The sequence below is a fragment of the Oncorhynchus tshawytscha genome, linkage group LG14 (assembly GCF_018296145.1).
Source record: "Oncorhynchus tshawytscha isolate Ot180627B linkage group LG14, Otsh_v2.0, whole genome shotgun sequence".
NCBI classification, from domain to species: Eukaryota; Metazoa; Chordata; class Actinopteri; order Salmoniformes; family Salmonidae; genus Oncorhynchus; species Oncorhynchus tshawytscha.
The window spans coordinates 9,002,468-9,023,558 of NC_056442.1; the positions used below are offsets into that span (position 1 = coordinate 9,002,468).

The window sequence follows — 21,091 nt, forward strand, 5'->3', positions numbered from 1 at the left end:
ACATTTCGACCAGTCACTCACTCCAATGGTTCATGTGGATCATTTTATACAATCCAAAATATTGTAGTTGTGTTTGTGCGCTCTCTGGTACTTTCAAGTGACAATCCATCAGATAGGAAACATCAATAGAAAGAGAGAGAATATGATTTCAGTAAGACATAAAAGTATGAGCAATTGTACATGATGCATTGTTGAGTAAATGTATCCATCAACTATGCCTCTCCACTTATAGCTATGTGATCCATTCCACAACACACCGCGCGTGGTGAGCGTTCCGTGAGTCAATGTGTTGCAAAGGACGTATGCTGCTGAATGAGCATTATACTAACATCGTCAATAGTTCCAGATGAGCAACTACACTAAAAAGCTCCTCTAAGCAGTTTTAGCAGGTAGCTACAATAACCAATACTTTATATCTGACCTTCCCGGCAATGACAGCCACATATCTCATGTCTGTACAGAAAATGGTATAATATGCATCCCTGCATTGAAATGTCCTAAATGTGAACTTGTGAATCAGTTATGAATAACGGAACTGCATAAGCTCTACAACTAAAAAACGGAGATATACTATAAGGACTGTTGAATGGCTTCAAATATACTTGAAGAACCACACCCCCCAAAAAGTTTTTAAAGTTGAAACTGGATGTTGATACAGACTATTATTATCATCCTGTAAATGACTACAGCTAATAACAGGTTATTGAATACGCTACCGTTCAAAAGTTTGGGATCACGTAGAAATGTCCTTGTTTTTTGAAAGAAAATCACATTTTTTAACCATTAATATACATAAAATTGACCAGAAATACAGTGTAGACATTGTTAATGTTGTAAATGACTATTGTCGCTGGAAACAGTAGATTTTTTTACGGATTATCTACATAGGCGTACAGAGGCTCATTATCAGCAACCTTCACTCCTGTGTTCCAATGGCACATTATGTTAGCTAATCAAAGGTTATCATTTTAAAAGGCTAATTGATCATTATAAAACCCTTTTGCAATTATGTTTGCACAGCTGAAAACTGCTGTGCTGATTAAAGAAGCAATTAAAATGGCCTTCTTTAGACTAGTTGAGTGTCTGGAGCATCAGCATTTGTGGGTTTGATTACAGGCTTAAAATGGCCAGAAACAAATAACTTTCTTCTGAAACTCATCAGTCTATTCTTGTTCTGAGAAATTAAGGCTACTCTGGGATGCTGGCCTTCTAGGCAGAGTTCCTCTGTCCAGTGTCTGTGTTCTTTTGCCCATCTTAATCTTTTCTTTTTACTGGCCATTCTGAGATATGGCTTTTTCTTTGCAACTCTGCCTAGAAGGCCAGCATCCCGGAGTCGCCTCTTCACTGTTGACGTTGAGACTGGTGTTTTGCGGGTACTATTTAATAAACCTGCCAGTTGAGGACTTGTGTTTTCAAACTAGACACTCTAATGTGCTTGTCCTCTTGCTCAGTTTTACACCGGGGCCTCCCACTCCTCTTTCTATTCTGGTTAGGGCCAGTTTGTTCTGTGAAGTGAAGTGAGTAGTACACAGCGTTGTACGAGATCTTCAGTTTCTTGGCAATTTCTCGCATGGAATAGCCTTAATTTCTCAGAACAAAAATAGACTGACGAGTTTAAGAAGAAAGTTCTTTGTTTCTGGCCATTTTAAGCCTGTAATCGAACCCACAAATGCTGATGCTCCAGATACTCAACTAGTCTAAAGAAGGCCAGTTTAATTGCTTCTTTAATCAGCACAACAGTTTCCAGCTGTGCTAACATAATTGCAAAAGGGTTTTCTAATGACCAATTAGCCTTTTAAAATGATAAACTCGGATTAGCTAACACAATGTGCCATTGGAACACAGGAGTGATGGTTGCTGATAATGGGCCTCTGCACGCCTATGTAGATATTCCGTAAAAAACCTGTTATTTCCAGCTACAATAGTCATTTACAACATTAACAATGTCTACACTGTATTTCGGATCAATTTGATGTTATTTTAATGGACAAAAAAATGTGCTTTTCTTTAAAAAACAAGGGCTTTTCTAAGTGAACCAAACTTTTGAACAGTAGTGTATGTCAATTTATATAACGTTTAAGAACAAATCCCTTGTGTCTTTCAGCAATATTTGAAGTCCAAGAAAGTAATTGGGTATATACAGATGTAGGATCTTAATTTGATCACCCTGTTTTTGCAGGGAATTTTCTGCACAGGAGGAAAAGCAAACTTGTAGTGTATTCAAGGTTTTTAAAGGCTTCTAAAGTTGTATTTTCCACTTTAAAATGTTGGTTTGCCCAAACAAAAAATGTATCAACCCCTACGAAAATGTCCATTAATTATAACCCACACAATAATTCACATTTCTGTAGGATTTGTTGCTGTAGGAATATGTTCCTGCTGTGAGAAACTGGTCAAATTAAGATCACACATCTGTACTTACAAATGATATAAGACATGAGATCCTGCAGTTAGTACTTACTGTAACAAGAACTTGTACGAGTAGTAAATGATGCAGACATCTAAATATATCTCCAAAATCCCTACAACTCTCTGCTCAATGTCCTCAACTGTCAGTACCATCTCTACACTCAGATCCATGATGAGTTAACACAATTCTCACAGCTAAACGGCTGCTGAATACTCACTGACTATGATCACGTCTGACTCCTAATCATCAGGAGTATTGATCTGAAGCGTTCGATCTTCCTATAAACAGGAGAACACCGACGTTGATGAGGTCAGTGCCCATTGCCCCCAATAGGGAACCTACAGAGTAAGCAAGGGGGGATTGGAGGGCAAGGGAGGGACGAAGAAGGAGGCAATGGCAAGCATTCAGTTCTCAAAAACTCAAAACACCAGGATTATAAAAGGGGATCCTTCCAAAGAGTCTTAAGCTCTTGAGTATCCGATCCAAAGATGACGCTGTAGAGTCCACAGGAGGCTGCTGAGGGGAGGACGGCTCATAATAATGGCCGGAACGGAGCAAATGGAATGCCATCAAACACCTGGAAACGATGTGCTTGATGTCTTTGATACCATTCCACTCATTCTGATCCAGCCATTACCACGAGCTCGTTCTCCCCAATTAAGTTGCCACCAACCTCCTGGGATAGTCTCTTATGTATAGGATTCCTCTCCAAAGACGACACTAGAGTCTGATATGGCCAATACACTACGTACGGTTATGTACTGTAGCCTATATGTACTCTCATAATACTCTAGTGTTATCTTCGGGTAGAGCAGGGGACAAATGGACGCCTCTCGGTCTATGTCAGAGAGAGGGAGACCAGCGTGAGGGAGACCAGAAGAAAAAGAAGGGAGGAAAATGAAGAGGTGGCGGCCGACGGGACAGGGCGGTTCTTCTTCCGGGGCCCATTGCAGAGCGGTGTGTTACAACAGGAGATGCACACAGAGTTGATCCTTCCTGTGCAGAACTGCTGGTAGCCTGACGAGGATATGAGGCATGCCCCGGACGAGGCGCAGGATTTGCGGTAAAATATGCCTGAAGAAGGAGAGAGAGAAGTGGTCAGGAGTAGTGCAAAGCTATGTCCAGGTCAAGGTAGATGCGGTAGTGACACCGCTGGTGAAACTGAGCCAAGTCTCATAGCAAACTGAGGTAGCACAAGCACTGGGGAAGGGAGGGGTAAAAGTCCATAAACTGTCTTTTTTTTCATGAATGTTTGTCTGTTTTACGTTATGCCTGGCCTATGCTATGTCTCGCACCCTTTTACAGTGCGTGTTCTTGTACGTAAAGCAAATATCTGTGAAAATCAGACAAAACAATATCTAAACAGGAATAACAATTACACATCAAAAAAATGTGGTGATTTGAACATATTTGCCATAGGATCTTAGCCAAGTGAGAAATTCTTGAGACGTAGACTATATTGTAATTCAGTGCTATTTGCAATTTAACAGAACTTTATCCTGATCAATACTGGAATGGTTCATATTACTGGGAGGTGATCCTCTTAAGTGCCTAGAACCTTTGTCGAGCCGTTATAAGAAATAAAACATTGAGAATGTCACCTCGACAGAATATAATGCTCTCAAACGATGGAACAATTGCAACAAAACAATGCTTTGATTTATATGGTTAGAGAATGCACATGAATAAGAGTGTTTTGATTTCATGGAAACGTTGTTGCGCCATGAAGTCTTACCACAGGAGGTGGTAAGAAAGCCTGCTTCTCCCTGCCTGATAAATGAACACCTTGCAGGGACTCAACTCCCATTTCTCCCTACTCCTTCCTAGGAAATAGACACTACACAATGAAATGCAAGGTGATCCTGGAGATTCGACTCAAGCTCCACTGAATCTATAAGCATCCGTACATGTTATAAGCATATATGGGCGCTCATAATGTCTTAATGCCAGGTCTATCATGTGTTCTCTGCTGAAATGTGTCAGCAGACTGCAAAGAGCTGTTATTGTGAGAAGGGGTTCATAAAGTGCTTACGACAAGTCTTACATCGCATTGTAACTGTGGTATAACGCGTGACAGCCGTCGACGTTTAAGTGACGTGTCGAGAAAAGTTCAAATGAAAGAGTAAAGAGGAAGTAGATGAAAGAGGTAGATGAAAGAGGTAGGTGAAAGAGGTAGATGAAAGAGGTAGGTGAAAGAGGTAGATGAAAGAGGTAGGTGAAAGGGGTAGATGAAAGAGGTAGATGAAAGAGGTAGATGAAAGAGGTAGGTGAAAGAGGTAGATGAGAGGTAGATGAAAGAGGTAGATGAAAGAGGTAGGTGAAAGAGGTAGATGAAAGAGGTAGGTGAAAGGGGTAGATGAAAGAGGTAGATGAAAGAGGTAGATGAAAGAGGTAGGTGAAAGAGGTAGATGAAAGAGGTAGATGAAAGAGGTAGATGAAAGAGGTAGATGAAAGAGGTAGATGAAAGGGGGTGGGGGGGAGAGAACTGCTAGTCATGTTAAAAGTTACATCAAAACTTTACTGCTCTAATTTACTCGTCTTTCTCTTGAAATAATAACCGATGAGCTGTCAGACAAAGTGTAAATGCAATACAATATTCTTGTTTTGTCTCAAAGACGTCAGACAAGCCTTTAAGACAAAAGTAGAGCATTTCGGTCTGCATCAGCCCCTGATTACTGCTATTAGGTTTGACAGAACTAACAATGCAACTTCAGCTTAATCAACCCTCTGCTTTGTTCCATACTTCATCACTATGCACATTTAGAACTGACTGTCTAACAAACCAAGTCCCCAAACCTTTGTTGGGGGGAGGAATGGGTAGAGACCAAGCTGGCACCAATTCACGTGCAAAAGCCAACTTTCCCTGAGGATTACGTTACAGATGTCTTCACATATCATACACACATTATGCAAGTGTTTCTTTCCACCGATAACAATGTGGTAATTCGCAAATTCATTATTTGTGATAAATTGCGGTTGCTGCATATAAAGATAATTAGTTAGGCTCCTGGTCTCAGGTTGACATTATAGGAAATGATTAAATTAAGGAACACATTCATTACCAACATTGCTAGGAGGTTTCATGTTAGAATAAAAGTTTGCATGAATTTTCATTTTATCTGCTTATACAGGAGCACATAAGAATCGCTTTGCCAACATCGCATTTGAATCAAATGACTCAGAAGACCTTTCTAAAGAGTGCAGAGGCTGGAAAAGATTTGTGAATATTTGTTTATTTTTTATTTCACCTTTATTTAACCAGGTAGGCAAGTTGAGAACAAGTTCTCATTTACAATTGCGACCTGAATATACTGTAAGCATGTGCATTTCACACAAAAGTGCATCCTTATCTCAAGGTTATTCAAACCATTACACAGCATTACACCGTGTACATTTGTTCATGCCATTATTGCCGTAGATTATTGCCTTTGAGTGATGAATCTTGTCAACCATCACGTTCAGAGACAGTTCGGGCATAAAACACTCGCTAAAGACAATCTTGCTATGACGGTTTTGGTACACTTTTTTTATGCTCTTGTAATTGGAAGCATACATTTGAACACAAGTGACATGCTGTACATAACATTGGATGTGGTAAGATCAATAGGCCTAGTGTGTTTGAAGGGCGTTCTCTCATTAGCCCTCTTGTTGTGTTCCTTTCATGTTAATGAATTCTGTGTTCCCGGGTCCAAAATGAACGCCCCCATTATAGCTAAATAAATCCATAATAATACATATATTATCACCTAATGTTGTGTTAGATGTTTTTATCAACTTCTAGTTATTGTGAACATTATAAGTTTTGAACTTCTATTTGCTATTTATGGCCTGTAGGCCTCATTGACCTGAGCTCATACAATTCGTTTTTGAGATGAAAAAAAAGCATAATGTATGGATTATTTTGACAAAAACAAATACTCAGATGAAACATATTGTTCTATTCATCACGGACTACTTTGTGTCAAAGTTTAACAAGGACTCTCTCCTCCTCACCAGTGTTATGATCAAAGATATGATCAAGAGACTCACATACAATATATCGTTTGGTCATTGTGCTGTCACAGAATGAATTGTGAGAAAGGCCTCAAAAAAGATTTATATACCAGAGCCTGAGAAAAGTTCTATATATTATTGAAACAATGTTGCGATTGTTTGTGAGAATGCTAACAGGTGTGGTTCCTGTGGGGGAAATATTCTATTGGGGAAAGGTTCCCGTGGGGGTTGCCATGGAAGCCAAGAAGGGGAGTGATGTGTGTGTTTGTGTGTGCTCAAACACACATGCATGTGGGGGTCTGGGAGAGGAAGTGTGTCCATCTGATGAATGGGCATGTGCCTGAACTCAATTGTATACATTAATTGTATTCTCACCCATTAATTTCTAATTACTGGTCATTTTTGACCAGGAACACCACAGGTGTACAAAAGTTCAATAAAACCCCCAAAATGTTATGAAAATCATCCAAATGTAATTTGTGTGTTCAGATGCCCTGTGTGGACAAAGTCATGGAACCTTATGACAATCAGATTAAATTAACTACGTTTTTCAGAGAGAAAACTTGAAAATCAGTCCAATTTGACCGGAACACGGCAGGAGGGTTAAGCAATAAGGCACGAAGGGGTGTGGTGTATGGGCAATAAACCACTACTAATGGCTGTTCTTATGCACGACGCAACTCATAGTGCCTGGATACAGCCTTTAATTGTGTTATATTGGCCATATACCACAAACCCCTGAGGTGTCTTGTTGCTATTATAAACTGGTTACCAATGTAATTACAGCAGTACAAATAAATGTCTGATATACCACGGCTGTCAGCCAATCAGCATTCAGGGCTCGAACCACCCAGTTTATAATAAAAAATATTGCATGGATCAACTGAGTACAGCAACCAGCAACCAAGGGGTTAGGGTTAGGGTTAGGGTTAACCCTAACCCTAACCCTAACCCTAACCCTAACCCTAACCCTAACCACCCTTTGGGATAATCCCATTAAAATAATATGAGCCATAAACCATGAATTAACTATGGTAATAGCCTCTTCATCTATGGAGATTTGTTGATACACTGTAGGTCCCAATTGATGTAGTGGGCATGTAGGCCTAGTTTATGAACTCATTCAGTGTTAATCTGCTAAATTGTAATTATTCATTCCTATGGACTATTTATTGCCTACCTCCTCATGCCTTTTGCACACAATGTATATAGATTCTTTTTTTTCCTACTATGTTATTGACTTGTTTATTGTTGACTCCATGTGTAACTCTGTGTTGTTGTCTGTTCACACTGCTATGCTTTATCTTGGCCAGGTCGCAGTTGCAAATGAGAACTTGTTCTCAACTAGCCTACCTGGTTAAATAAAGGTGAAATAAAAAATCTAATAAATAAAATGTGTTGATGTTACAAGGAGACCTTATAGATCAGTTCCACTGAGATAGAGAGGAAGTACATGAGAGGAAAATATACTGTATTTAGGTCACATGTTAAAAAGTGTCACAGTCCGGTGTGGCTTGGTTTTGCATGGCAAGGTAGGTGTCAGACAAGGCAGTGTGGCCTGGGGTGGTCTAGCTGCAGAATACATTTATATTGTGTTGGCGTGGGTTCGAATCCGGCCCCACCCTTCTGACACAAAACAGATCCCCCAACCTTCCTGTCTCTCTCTCACAGGTCTCTCTCGTCAGACTGAAGCTCACGCTCTGCTGTGGCGGAGATACGGCGTCTGCGAGAAGGGACTACTTCTCCCACTAGCTCTATCCAATGAAGAACAAGTGAGGAAAGGAATGGGACTGCTCAGGAGACGCTGTTTTCTTACCATCCTTCTTCACCAGTACCTCCTTCTGACACATGTCCTGCACGTTGACCGTGCAGTTGACAATGAACTCCGGCGTGGAGCATTCATTGTTTTTCACCTCCTCACACTGGTAACATTGGATCTGGAGAGCATAGCCTGTACAAGAGAGAGACAGGAAGAACCGCAAGGAGTTTAAAAAAAATGTTTAAGTCCACAGTTCACCTGTGTCTGGCATATAGTATCTCATTAGTCTATGAATGTTGGTCAAGAGAGACTACAGGCAAATTCTTTCAAGTTCGTTTGGCTGTGCTTGATTGAGCTTTCCCGGCACAGTGAAACCAATGGAGTTGTCAGAAAAGTGCAAGCTGGCACTCCAGGCAGGCACGATCGAAACGCTGAAACTATTTGAAAGATTAGGCCTAAAATCTCGTTTGAAAGATTTGAAAATGTTATGCCGTGCACCCAGGTCCGCAGTTCAGTCGTTAGCATTATCCCATCATCTGGAGCCTTTCAGCCCCCCATGTTTTCCTCCCAGCTAATCAAGAATAATGTGTTTTCGTGATCTATTGCCATTACCACAGATCAGAAACTGTATCCTCGAGGAGAGACAAATCCATCTTTGAAACGAAAAAGTCTCTTTGCTGGCATTTTGAAAGTCAACTTGGTCCCTATTTGCAAGACGGGATCTCCTTGATGAATCACAAGTGTGAAAATTATCTCAAAGAGCAGTTAATGTGGGAGAGACGATGTTGACGCTATCCTTACACATGCGGACATGTTGCAAATATCAGACAATAGGACTTTGAGCTAATATGATGACATTTCTGTACCCCACCACAGAAAGCACTGATGAGTCACACAAACACATACTTCTCTGACTACATACACGTTTGTCATGACAACAAAGAAACACAGCAGAGAGGAGCTGTTTGGTGCACAAACCGGTCTGGAGTCAGGATAAAGGGATTTTGACTGAAAATAATGAACAAACAGGTTTCAACAATATAAATCCATACTCTCATGTACTTGCCAACTAAACTTAATATAGAGCCGTCAGACATAATTGTCCGTGTAAGCTGGGCATACTGTATCTGTGCAGGGAAAAAGGTGACTCAACTTTACGCACTAAAATAATAATTGCCATTCTGACTACTACAGGTCAAAACAACCAAGCCAGAGTGTTTCAGACAGTGTTTTATCCACACACTCAATGAAGCTGTTGCTACAGCACTGACTTCAAATGAGATGAATTCCTTCTAACTTGACTCATTGGAATTAAATGGAAATTGAGATGAACTAAGAATGACAGATGGTTGGCTATTCATGCAAAGATGTTTTACAGGGAAGAAAAATCGAGAGAATTTAACCGAGGATACCGGATGGATAGCACAATCTGATTCAGGGTTTAGCAGAAACATGCATGACTGTGCAATGATAAACAATCATTCAAAATGTTCTCAAGCGCCACAGTTTCAGGTAATTTGTTCTCCGTGACAGTTAGTACCGTGTTCTAATTATTGAAATGGCGACAGTCATTCTTCTCCCAGTCTGACAGCGCCATCAAGTACAAATTCAATTGAAAAGGATCCAAAACAAAAATCAGAGCGTAATTACTTTAAAACCAGATAAATGCTTCAAAACTCCATCCATCTACCGAGCAATAGAGTCTCATAAAGTGCCTAAACACATCCTAGACTGTAATGTATTTGTCCTCTACAAACCACTGTCTATTTATACTCTATATAATTAACATTTAGGCAAGCATAAAGTTATGTACGTACATATTGTCTATACTTTTCATATTGTTCTTCAATTTTTTTTATTTTTTTTTATATATATTTTTTTTTAAACATTTTACCTTTATTTAACCAGGCAAGTCAGTTAAGAACAAATTCTTATTTTCAATGACGGCCTAGGAACAGTGGGTTAACTGCCTGTTCAGTGGCAGAACGACAGATTTGTACCTTGTCAGCTCGGGGGTTTTCACTGAGGTAAAAACATCCTCAAGTTATTTAGAAGTATTTTCTGCTAACAGCGAAGATTATGTTTAAGGAGTGAGTATGTTAACCAAATGCAGCACATCCAACTCAGAACGGAGAGAACATTTGTATGTTATTTACACCAGAGGCATTTTTGGTGAGATCAAGTTCTTACAGGCCACTGTTCATATGCCATGTGCAATGTGTTGAACTGGAAATATGGACTGGAAAAGCTCTGAGCGGCTGATTGTCACATCATTCTGATGATATGATCATTGGATGTATGTTGGAATGACAGTGCGGACTTTATTCCCAAATCATTGCTATAAGGTGACCCATGTGGATTGAGAAATCAGTTTATTTGCCGTCATCTATCTTAAATGGTGTATTTTCCTTCCACAGTCATCTGAAGAGAGACAGCTTTGTTATTCTCTGCATATTTAGTGATATTAATATTCATTGCAGGTGTTCATGGAGTGGTAGTTCAGCTCCTTTAACACCCATTTAAAAAATGGTGCTTGAGTTTATTACATTCACCTGAGCTGACAACTGTTGATCAATCAAGTTCCTTATCATTTGAGCTTGATGGAATGCCTACACCTGTAAGAAAAAAAAAATGTTGAATTGCATCTGTGTAATTAGAGAGCTATTAATTGGCTATTGATAATGAGCGGCCTCAACATGTCCCTCTGCTTTATAAAATGTGTGAATACATTCTTCACCTGTAAGGGCGTCTAGTCATGTTTAGTAGCAATTCATCGGAACATTCAATAGCCTAATTAGCATGCCACGCAGGGCAATTGTAAGATCAGAAAGACGCTCCAAATATGGAATAATGGTCAATGTTTCAGCATGTCACGCTCTATTATGTAACATTTACTGTTTAAACAATATCATTACATTAAAGCGAAGATATGTAAAATAGTAGCTTAAGTAACATTTTGAAAATGTGCCTTTGTACAAGTCATAATGGCGCAATAGTTTTACAAACGCAATTATGACCTAAGGTGACATATTTTCTCTAGCTGGAGCGCAAGTGTCATTAAAAATGTTAAATCCAATAATCTATGTCATAATTTCTTATTCCAAGACAGTTATAAATGCATTTAACGAGATGATTTGATCTGCAATGGTGACCTCCTGCGCGCCTCCCTGTTGGCATTACCAGACCTCTACTGGACTTCTGAAAACGATTTAATTGTTTTCATCCGACAAAAAAAGCTCCCCAAAATCATTTAAACATAATCCAAACTTGAATTAGATTGGAATACCTGGAAACGTTGACACATCACTTGAGGAAATGCTCTCAGCATCAGAATACAACGCAGCAAGCCAACACATGTGAGATTACGCAGTCTCCAAAGTTTAGCATACCTGTTTTGAGGAAAATTCCAAGCAAAGTTGCGTAAATGAGAAGCAACATCCTCTCCCAAATGACACTATAGAGGAACACATCAGACCAGGTGAACTTAAAACGAAAGCAAAACCCTTAGATGGATCCGTGGCATCAATGTGTGAGAGCACATTCTGCTGCGAGGAATGTGATGCGCAGCGCTGAACGAGGGCGAGCTCTGGGGTTCGAGAGACTAGGCTGCGGAATTCCAGTGAAATTGGATGAGGATAAATCGTAAAACGTACCACGTGATGAAAGATCGTGGTATGGAAGCAATTCTTCAATCACTCATATCCTACACACGCAGATCAGTGACTGTTTAATTGCGTCTGTAAATATGAAATGGTCACCTTTGGATATGCTTTTGGGCATGGAGTGCACCGTTGGTAGCCATGCACATTTAACCAGATTTAGAAAGGCTACTATTCATTAAATACGTTTGTTGAGATCATCTTGTGGATCTTCTGTGTCTGTTGTGGATCTTGTATGTTTCAGAGAGAGAGAGAGAGATGGGAGAGAGAATGTTTGGATGTCACTCTTGGGTGGCTGAATTAATTACTTTTATTTATAGTCACATAATTACCCATCAAGAGACTCCAATTGTTATAAATGCCCCTACTTTATAAGCACTGTTAAAGAGAATGAAGCTCAGTGAACACAGGCTATACGTTGAACACGTTTTATAGTTGAAGAATATGACATGAGCTTTACCGCAAGCATTTGAAGGCAGGACTTGGCTCAAACCTTGCCATTATTAACAATTCCCTGCTGTAGCCTACTTACATATATTTCAGTTACACATTTATGAGCGCAATGGCAAAGATAGGCGAAGATCTCACTGTTCCTTATGACTATAGTACCTTACATTTGAATACAGTATATGATACTGAACGCACACGTGTATGACTGCGCGCACACACACATACATACACAAACGTCAACCTCCAACTGTTACGAAAGCTGCACCAAATTTAAAATAGGAAATCATTTATTTTTATTTGTCTGGGAAATTATTACATAAAATATAGCATTAAAAGTCTAATGTAACAGCCAAAATTGCACACGTAATTACCATACTAACACTGCTGGTAACAGGTTCTCTTACAAAGGAACAATCAAGCAGAGAAGATGTGAAGTAGGACAATTAAACACCACTATACAGTTCCATGTACAAAAAGTGGGATATAAATACTCGTCAGCTAGAAAAATACACATTATGGTCTTAGCAAGACTCTCCTTACATATTATTAACAGTTTCATGGAAAATTGTTCAAACAATGAAACGTACAGAGTCTGTTTTTGATTAGCACCAGAATCAAATTACGCACGTTTGGCATGATGATTTATTCCTACTACGTGTCAAATGTGTTATAGGATAAAGTGATAAAAGGTTGCAGTAGTAGCTTTTATTCGACAAAATAAAACATTTTGTATCGACAAACACTACAGGAAGTCACAAAACGAGGAAACGATCAAGAAAAGTTGAACTGTTCTCAATCAATAGACATATAGTTTGAATGATTGGCAAACATTACACAATTATTAAATGTTTTAAATTGCATATACCAGTCAGCAATGCTCCATTCTGATATTAATTGAATTGCTGTTTTTAACACACAAACAAAATATTTAAAAAATGAGTGTTTTATGATCCTACAAGAGACACAGTTTCAACAGTTATGTTATCTTGCAGTTCATGAAGGTTTTACTTTTCAAAAAATGTCTGTTTTCCGTTTAAAAAAATGAAAAATGTATTTTCCATGAGTTGTAACCTTATATTCAAGGTAGGTATACGCGTTGCATTTTCCCTGAGCTACTAGCATAGACCTTGCTCCGCAAATGTGTTATTGAAGCCAACAGAAGTTTCTGATTCATAAGTACCATTCTGACACTAGTTCAGTTCTATGTTTACATGAAATACTGAGTGACCCAAGTACAATGGTGATGGCACGGTGATTGCTTAAAGGGATAATTCAGGATTTTTTCTACTTCCCCAGAGTCAAATTAATTAGTGGATACCATTTTTATGTCTCTACGGGCAGTTTGAAGGACATTGCTAAATAGTGTTAGCATAATGACTGGAAGTCTATGGTAACTGCTAGCATGCTAGTAGATATACTTCCAGTCATTGCGCCAACACTAGTTAGCATTAGCTCACACAACTAACTCTAACTTCCTTCATACTGGATGCAGAGACATGATAATGGCAACCATGAGTTCATCTGACTAGGGAAGAAGATAAAGGGCTTCATTGCCAAATATCCCGAAGTATCCCTTTAAGCCACTACATAGCAGTTGAAGATCAGCTTGACAGTTTTGACTTGCTGGTAGAAATGATTGATCATGTATTGATCATGTATTTCTCATCTGTACCACAACTCAAAGTCAATATTGACTCCAGTACATTCAATATGCAGGATACTATTCTTTAAGATTCCACAGTACTGGTGGTTCAATTAAATGTGCAAATGCATGTATTTAGGTCACTTAATATAAAGTATAAATCCCACCACTTCAAAAATAATGTGTCTAATGTGTGTCACATTTTAGTTCGCCATGCAACTTTCAAAATAGCACAGCAGTCTAGTAATCGTACACGTTTGACACAATGGCTTTAGGAGCTATGATTGTATGGTATGGGTTGCAGTGTATTGCATGATGGTAGTTGTGGTGTGTAGGCCTGCCATTGTGGCATACAACACTGTGGCAGTAAAACATTTGAGAAATATTTTGAGAAATAATGATCCGTGAGAAAACCATCTATCCACATCCAACAACCGTAATAGTTTTTTGCACATATTATCATTCTTAAGGTATTGCTTCACACTACTAGGCATCATCAGTTGCTCCTGATGATATTGCTGATTGGTTTGATTTGGATTTGGTGGTATTTACTCTAGTTATGTCTTCAAGTTAAATTCCTTAACTTTGTACAGTATTTTTACAGTGCAATGATAAAAAAAACATTCCCCCTTCGGGGAAAAATATATAATGCAAGACAATTTCTAATATTGCTTTCCACACCTTGAACGGTGGTACTGTTGTAGCCTATAGTTTAATTGTCCATCTTAGAGGTCATGCATACCGTACAGTCTGGGTTCACGTCCTTATCTTATGACATCACCGATGACATCCCTTCCTTCCTTATGACCTAAGTGCTTCGGTTAGTGGGAGTAGCAGAGGACTCCAACAGAAGACTCCAACAGAATCGGCCCCGGCCTCCACTTTCTTACTCTACACATCGTTGGAGCCTTGACTGGTGCATGAGGAGAAGCTGTCGTAGAGCGAATCGCCGAGAGAACCCACACGCTCCGCCCCGGGCTTGTTGGAGTAGTAGCTGGACGACGAGGGCTCGTTGTCAACCCTGCTGCAGCAGTCCTCTTCTCTCTCCCCTGCGGAACAGGAGCAGTCACCGCTACTGGGCCTTAGCTCTGTCTCTGGGTACAGCCCCAGCCCACTGCTGTTCAGCTTGTTCAGGGAATCCAAGGACACATCTCTGGAGCCGACCTGGACCCCCCCTCCGCAGCCGCCTGTCGTCATGTCCCCTCGATTCCCTTTCTACAGCAACAACAAGACAAATAAGAGAGGAGAAAATGAGACGAGAGGTGTTTTTGTCATCTGCCCACACTGCAACGCATTATTATCATCATACATTAAAGGGCCAATCTGGTATTCAAACAACAAAGCTGTCCCAGATTACTTATATGAAATGATTTGGAGAAAGGAGCAATCTGTCACTCTGTCTCTCGACAAAGAATGTCCAGAAACAACAAAAACAAGGCTGTCATGCTGAATTTACACTGAGTGTACAAAACATTAGGAACACCTTGCTAATGTTGAGTTGCACCCACCTTTGCCCTCAGAACAGCCTCAATTCGTGGGGGCATGGACTCTACAGAGTGTCGAAAGTGTTCCACAGGGATGCTGGCCCATGTTGACTCGCGAGGTCAGTCTAGGTCATGGAACTGTTTTGTACACTCAGTGTACATCTACTTCAGCGTAATGCAACACTACAAAGCAATTTGACTACTGCCATTCCTGAGTATCGCATTGATTTATTGAGAGCTTTGTTCATTCTCCTCCCATGCTTAAGGCCCAATGAGTCTGTCTGGGGGAATCTGCCGTGAGATATCAACCTCTCTACAGGGAGGGAGGGAGGGAGGGAGGGAGGGAGGGAGGGAGGGAGGGAGGGAGGGAGGGAGGGAGGGAGGGAGGGGGAGGGAGGGAGGGGAGGGAGGGAGGGAGGGAGGGAGATTCTCCTTCGTAGCTGTTTTAACACAGCGTATTATATTTTTGTCAGGAGCCCATGTTGTTAAAAAAGAAACAAGTGAAACGGCGGCCAGCTTCTTCTCGCTATAAATTAACGCAAATGGGCTTAACCTCAAATATACTGGAGAGAAAACAGCTACTGTATATCATTTTGCATATTGACAGGTGTTTTGGTATGCACGGAGATTCTAACTTAAAGGTATAATGTGGTATCTGGGTATCTGTTCAATGGAGATTTCAATCCATTAATTCTTGAAGATTATACCACAACAAGAGTGGAGCTGCCATTTGTCTAGAGAAATAAATCCCAGATTGCAGCATTAATGTTGCAGTTTCAGGATGAATCCCTAGATCCCTCTAGGTCCTGTTGTTTATGTACTTTTGAGAAATATTTTTGGCATGTACACTTTTATCGTGTGTGGTGGCTGAACTCATTGCCTTCTTTCATGGAAAATGCCTCCAAGCCATTCCACCACCCTTGAGTAAATTGGCAACACAACAATAGGAGAAGTCTCCATTGAGATACATATATATATATATATATATATATATATAAAGCTCTGCATCTCCAATCTAGCATAATCACAGAAATCATGCATAATGCATTTTTCCACATACAGTCATAAATCTAACCACAGTGAATACAAAACACATCTTCAGTAGAAAAAAAGAGATGTTGTGTAATTTAACCTTGGTCAATAACTATTAGAATATCTTAATGGAAATATGTATGCAGAAATGCACTGAGGAATCTTGAAATAATTTGAGGAATCGTTATAAGGAGCCTGTGCTCTCTGGCTACATTGTATCGGTGGTCAAGGTAAACACAATTCTCCCGATAACTGGATTTTCCTCCAGCCAATCTACCGAAAGGGTCAAGCCATCCACACACTTCCTGGGTGGAGAGTACACAGAGGTATTACCGTATTACCAGGGGTATAGACCGCCCTCGGGGTTGCACTAACTCCTCATCATTAAGTGTTCACTGCCAGGTGCCTCTTAGAAATGGCTTTCCTCCCAGGAACTCCAGCCCAGAACCACTCTGCTAACAATCTGGCGGTTTACAGTAATGCATTCTAAACACAGGCACCGCGGGTTAGATATTCTTCATGTACTAAATCAGCACAGAGAAAATCGGAAATACCCTAGACTTCTGAAAAATATCACTTTTGAGGTACAGTGACTAATAATGGTAATTCAAGGGTTGGTGATAAAAACGAATGTGACTCAAATCTGCAAAAGGACACATCTCCATTGTAGCAAAGTTACTGGAGAGTCAAAAGTGCTACATCGAAAATGCTTTTTAGTCCAAGACTAGGCTCAATCTGGGTCCGGGAAACCAACCATATAGTATGTGCCGGTGTAGTGTAGTCTACAGGTGCATGGATGTGGGAGACCATGAGAGCCGAGCAGAGGGTGTTTGACTTGATTGTGATCAGTGATTGGAATTGGGGTGGCCTTTCGTTCAGTGCCTTTGACAGTGAGGAACAGCAATCATGGTCCTGTTCTTCTCCTAACAGCCCTGAGCTCTCTATCTTGGTAGGAGGGATTCTTATCTGTGATTGAATTTGATTTGGTGAAACACAATTACCACTCTTGTCTGTGGGTCGAAACCAACCTCCTTGCAGACCTTGACCATCCGAAGGCACCTAAGGAGCCAGTTGAAGTGTATCCTTTACAACGGGAACACACAGGAAAACATCGCCTCAGGGGCACATCAGGTGGAAAAAGAGCTTGTCAACGGCTAATTGGTTATCATCTAGCAACACTGAGGTATTTCAGTTCAATGGGAATGTCTTAGGTAACTTGGATTCTGACAGAATATATACGTTGGAAACATTCTTCCTTTCTAAAGAAGAGTCAGTCAGTCGATAAGGAGGTCAAATAGAGAATGGCTGTTCTTCTCCCTGACTGGGATTCTGGACAATTGTTGTGTGTCTGAAATATTTATTGTTCATATACCACTAATGGGATACAGTTGTGTATGTACGTATAGGCAGTAGCAGCTGGTATACAATTTAAATCAATCAATCAATCAATCAATCAATCAATATATATATATATATATATATATATTAGGCATGTGGGCCTTGAGAGACAATACTTTTTCTCTACACTTGGTGTCAGATGTTTAAAAAAAATACACCTCTTATATTTAGAAAATTACAAATTACTCATAACATTCCGGCCCAATATTTGATTCGAAAGTCTGTCTGTAGCACGTCTTACATGTCTGTACTTCTACTTCCAATTGCATGTCCAAGACCAAAAACATGCCTCTCTCTCCCCATTGCATTAGTGCTCCAGGTAACAAGCTGTTACAAGCAGCTGGGGGAGAAAGTGTGAACACAGATATTACATAGTTATGAGGCATATTGCTGTGTAACCTGGCCCTCTCTGGTCTGGCTCCTTAGGCCCTGCCATGCCCGGCCCCAGCACAGCATCTAATGCTGTTTTCCCCCTGTCGGAGAGGCCTGCAGCAATCTCTATTACCCATCGGGAGAGAAGGGAGCGAGAGAGAGAGAGAGAAGGGAGCGAGGGAGAGAGAGAAGGGAGCGAGAGAGAGAGAGAAGGGAGCGAGAGAGAGAGAACCTGGGAGAGAAGGAAAGAAAGAGAAAAGGGGAGAGAAGGAAAGATAGAGAGGGAAAGAGAGGATGAGAGCAACTGAGAAAGATATAGAAATAAAAAGGGGGAGATTGAAGGAGGCAGAGGGAAGAGGGGGTGTAGCCAGGCATCCAGAGAGGCAGGCAGGCAGCGTGGCTGTCAGGCAGTGTCAGGATGATGAATGGGGGCCAGGCTGGGCCATGAGGTCTCTGATGGGAGCTGCTGAGCTTTACATCACTCTCCTGAGTGTTTGTGAAAGGTTATTAAAGGCACTTAAATCACCCAATCTCACACCGCACCCGTGCTCCCCCCACCTTCCGCACACTTCCCAAACAAATCTTCCATAACAAGATTATGAACTTACCTGACGGACTTAAAGGGAATGGTCACACCACCATATTTTACAGTAGGTATGGGTTTCTTTTCGGCTCATACATTCTCATTTTGGTGCCACACCCACCACTGGTGGGAGTGGCCAAAAGACCTCTATTTTCATGTAATCTGACCAAAGCACCAGTTCCTATCGAATCCAAGTGCCAATGCCATTTAGCACTGCTGGGTGATTTGAAAAGTCTTAGTCAAGCTATCAATAATATAATAACACTCTTAGCAAAAATGTTTATCTTTACTTTACAATCTGTAGAAACTATGAGAATAGAAAGGTTCAGAACTTTTGTGAAACATAAATAATATATCTCAAATAGAAATCAAAACTGGATGGTGGGTTAAGGGTAGCTGGGACAAAAAAGAACAAGGAAGGGACAAAAAAAAAAAAAAAAAAAAAGGTAACTATTGTAAAACATACTGTGTCCTTAAAATGTACAGTATATAGTATGTATAAGCTGGAAGTAGAAGTTGTTGTTGTCCATTGGTTTACTCCAATTAGGAAGGGGATGTAGGGTTAGGGGAAAATAATAAGGGAAAATATATACAAGATCTATATACATACAGTAACAGTCAAAAGTTTGGACACACCTACTCATCCATGGTTTTTTTCTATACTTTTATAGATATTTTCTACATTGTAGAATAACAGTGAAGACATCAAAACTAGGAAATAACAGATATGGATTCATGTCATAACCGAAAGTGTTAAACAAATTAAAATATATTTCATTTGAGATTCTTCACAGTAAGCCCCTCTTTGCCTTGACAGCTTTGTACACTCTGCATTCTCTCTACTAGCTTCATGAGGTAGTCACCTGGAATGCATTTCAATTAACAGGCGTGCCTTGTTGAAAGTTCCTTTGTGGAATTTATTTCCTTCTTAATGCATTTGAGATAGTTAGTTGTGTTGTGACAAGGTAGGGGTGGTATACAGAAGAAAGCCCTACTTTGTAAAAGACCAAGTCCATATTATGGCAAGAACGGCTCAAATAATCAAAGAGAAATGACAGTCCATCATTACTTTAAGACATGAAGGTCAGTCAATCTGGAAAATGTCAAGAACTTTGAAAGCCTCTTCAAGTGCAGTCGCAAAAACCATCAAGCACTATGAGGAAACTGGCTCTCATGAGGACCGCCACAGGAAAGGAAGACCCAGAGTTACCTCTGCTGTAGAGGATAAGATCACTAGAGTTAACTGCACCTCAAATTGCTGCTCAAATAAATGCTTCACAGAGTTCAAGTAACAGACAAATCTCAACATCAACTGTTCAAAGGAGACTGTGTGAATAAGGCCTTCAGGGTTAAATTGCTGCAAAGAAACCACTACTAAAGGACACCAATAAGAAGAAGAGACTTGCTTGGGCCATGAAACATGAGCAATTAGACCGGTGGAAATCTGTCCTTTGGTCTGATGAGTCAAAATTTGAGATTTCTGGTTCCAACCACTGTGTCTTTGTGAGACGCAGAGTCGGTGAACGGATGACCTCCGCGTGTGTGGTTCCCACCATGAAGCATGGAGGAGGAGGTGTGATGGTGTGGGGGTGCTTTGCTGAGTCTGTGATTTATTTAGAATTCAAGGCACACAGCATTCTGCAGTGATACACCATCCCATCTGGTTTGCGCTTATTAGGACTATCATTTGTCTTTCAACAGGACAATGACTCAACACACCTCCAGGCTGTGTAAGGGCTATTTGACCATGAAGGAGAGTGATGGAGTGCTGCATCAGATGACCTCCACAATCAACACAACCTCAACCCAATTGAGATGGTTTGGGATGAGTTGGACCGCAGAGTGAAGGAAAAGCAGCCAACAAGTGCTCAGCATATGTGGGAACTCCTTCAAGACAGTTGGAAAAGCATTCCAGGTGAAGCTGGCTGGGAGAATGCCAAGAGTGTGCAAAGCTGTTATCAAAGCAAAGGATTTGTTTTACATTTTTTTGGTTACTACATGATTCCATGTTGTGTGATTTCATAGTTTTGATGTCTTCACTATTATTCTACAATGTAAAGTTGTAAAGAAAAACCCTTGAATGAGTAGGTGTGTCCTAACTTTTGACTGGTACTGTATGTTTAAAAATATATAGATATGGGGGATTGGAAAATATGCAAACAATTAAATTGATGAAAGCCCAAATTTACTTGCAATATTAGAGCTGATCTACCCCCTATTTTTATTTATTTTTTATAATAATGCCATTAAGCAAACTCCAGGCTTTTACATTTTTGGGATGACATGAAAATAGAGCTCTTTAGCCAAGC

General features: G+C 40.3%; 2 protein-coding genes across 2 annotated transcripts in view; both read right to left on the minus strand.

The window, feature by feature from the left end:
* Positions 1–1,989: 1,989 nt before the first annotated feature.
* Positions 1,990–11,765, minus strand: LOC112267532 (ly6/PLAUR domain-containing protein 1-like). The gene is made up of 3 exons (XM_024445760.2): positions 11,552–11,765; positions 8,220–8,354; positions 1,990–3,484 (listed from the first exon to the last, which is right to left on the minus strand). The coding sequence occupies exons 1-3, from the start codon at positions 11,598–11,600 to the stop codon at positions 3,249–3,251; spliced, it is 420 nt and encodes a 139-aa protein (XP_024301528.1). The 5' UTR covers positions 11,601–11,765; the 3' UTR covers positions 1,990–3,248.
* A 775-nt stretch (positions 11,766–12,540) lies between these two features.
* LOC112266486 (nck-associated protein 5) overlaps positions 12,541–21,091 on the minus strand; it is a 163,203-nt gene continuing 154,652 nt past the window's right edge. Inside the window, exon 21 of the mRNA XM_042296645.1 lies at positions 12,541–15,128. Coding sequence (XP_042152579.1) covers positions 14,805–15,128 — 324 coding nt within the window. The 3' untranslated portion in view covers positions 12,541–14,804. The remainder of the gene's footprint in view (positions 15,129–21,091) is intronic.

What these genes read in the sequence shown, in the direction of transcription:
- LOC112267532 (XM_024445760.2), bottom strand. Translation starts at nt 11,600, where the DNA reads ATGTTGCTTCTCATTTACGCAACTTTGCTTGGAATTTTCCTCAAAACA. An exon ending in TGGAATTTTCCTCAAAACAG is followed by an intron (nt 8,355 to 11,551) that starts GTATGCTAAACT and finishes TCTCTTGTACAG; the next exon opens with GCTATGCTCTCCAGATCCAA. An exon ending in GGTACTGGTGAAGAAGGATG is followed by an intron (nt 3,485 to 8,219) that starts GTAAGAAAACAG and finishes CTCCTTCTTCAG; the next exon opens with GCATATTTTACCGCAAATCC.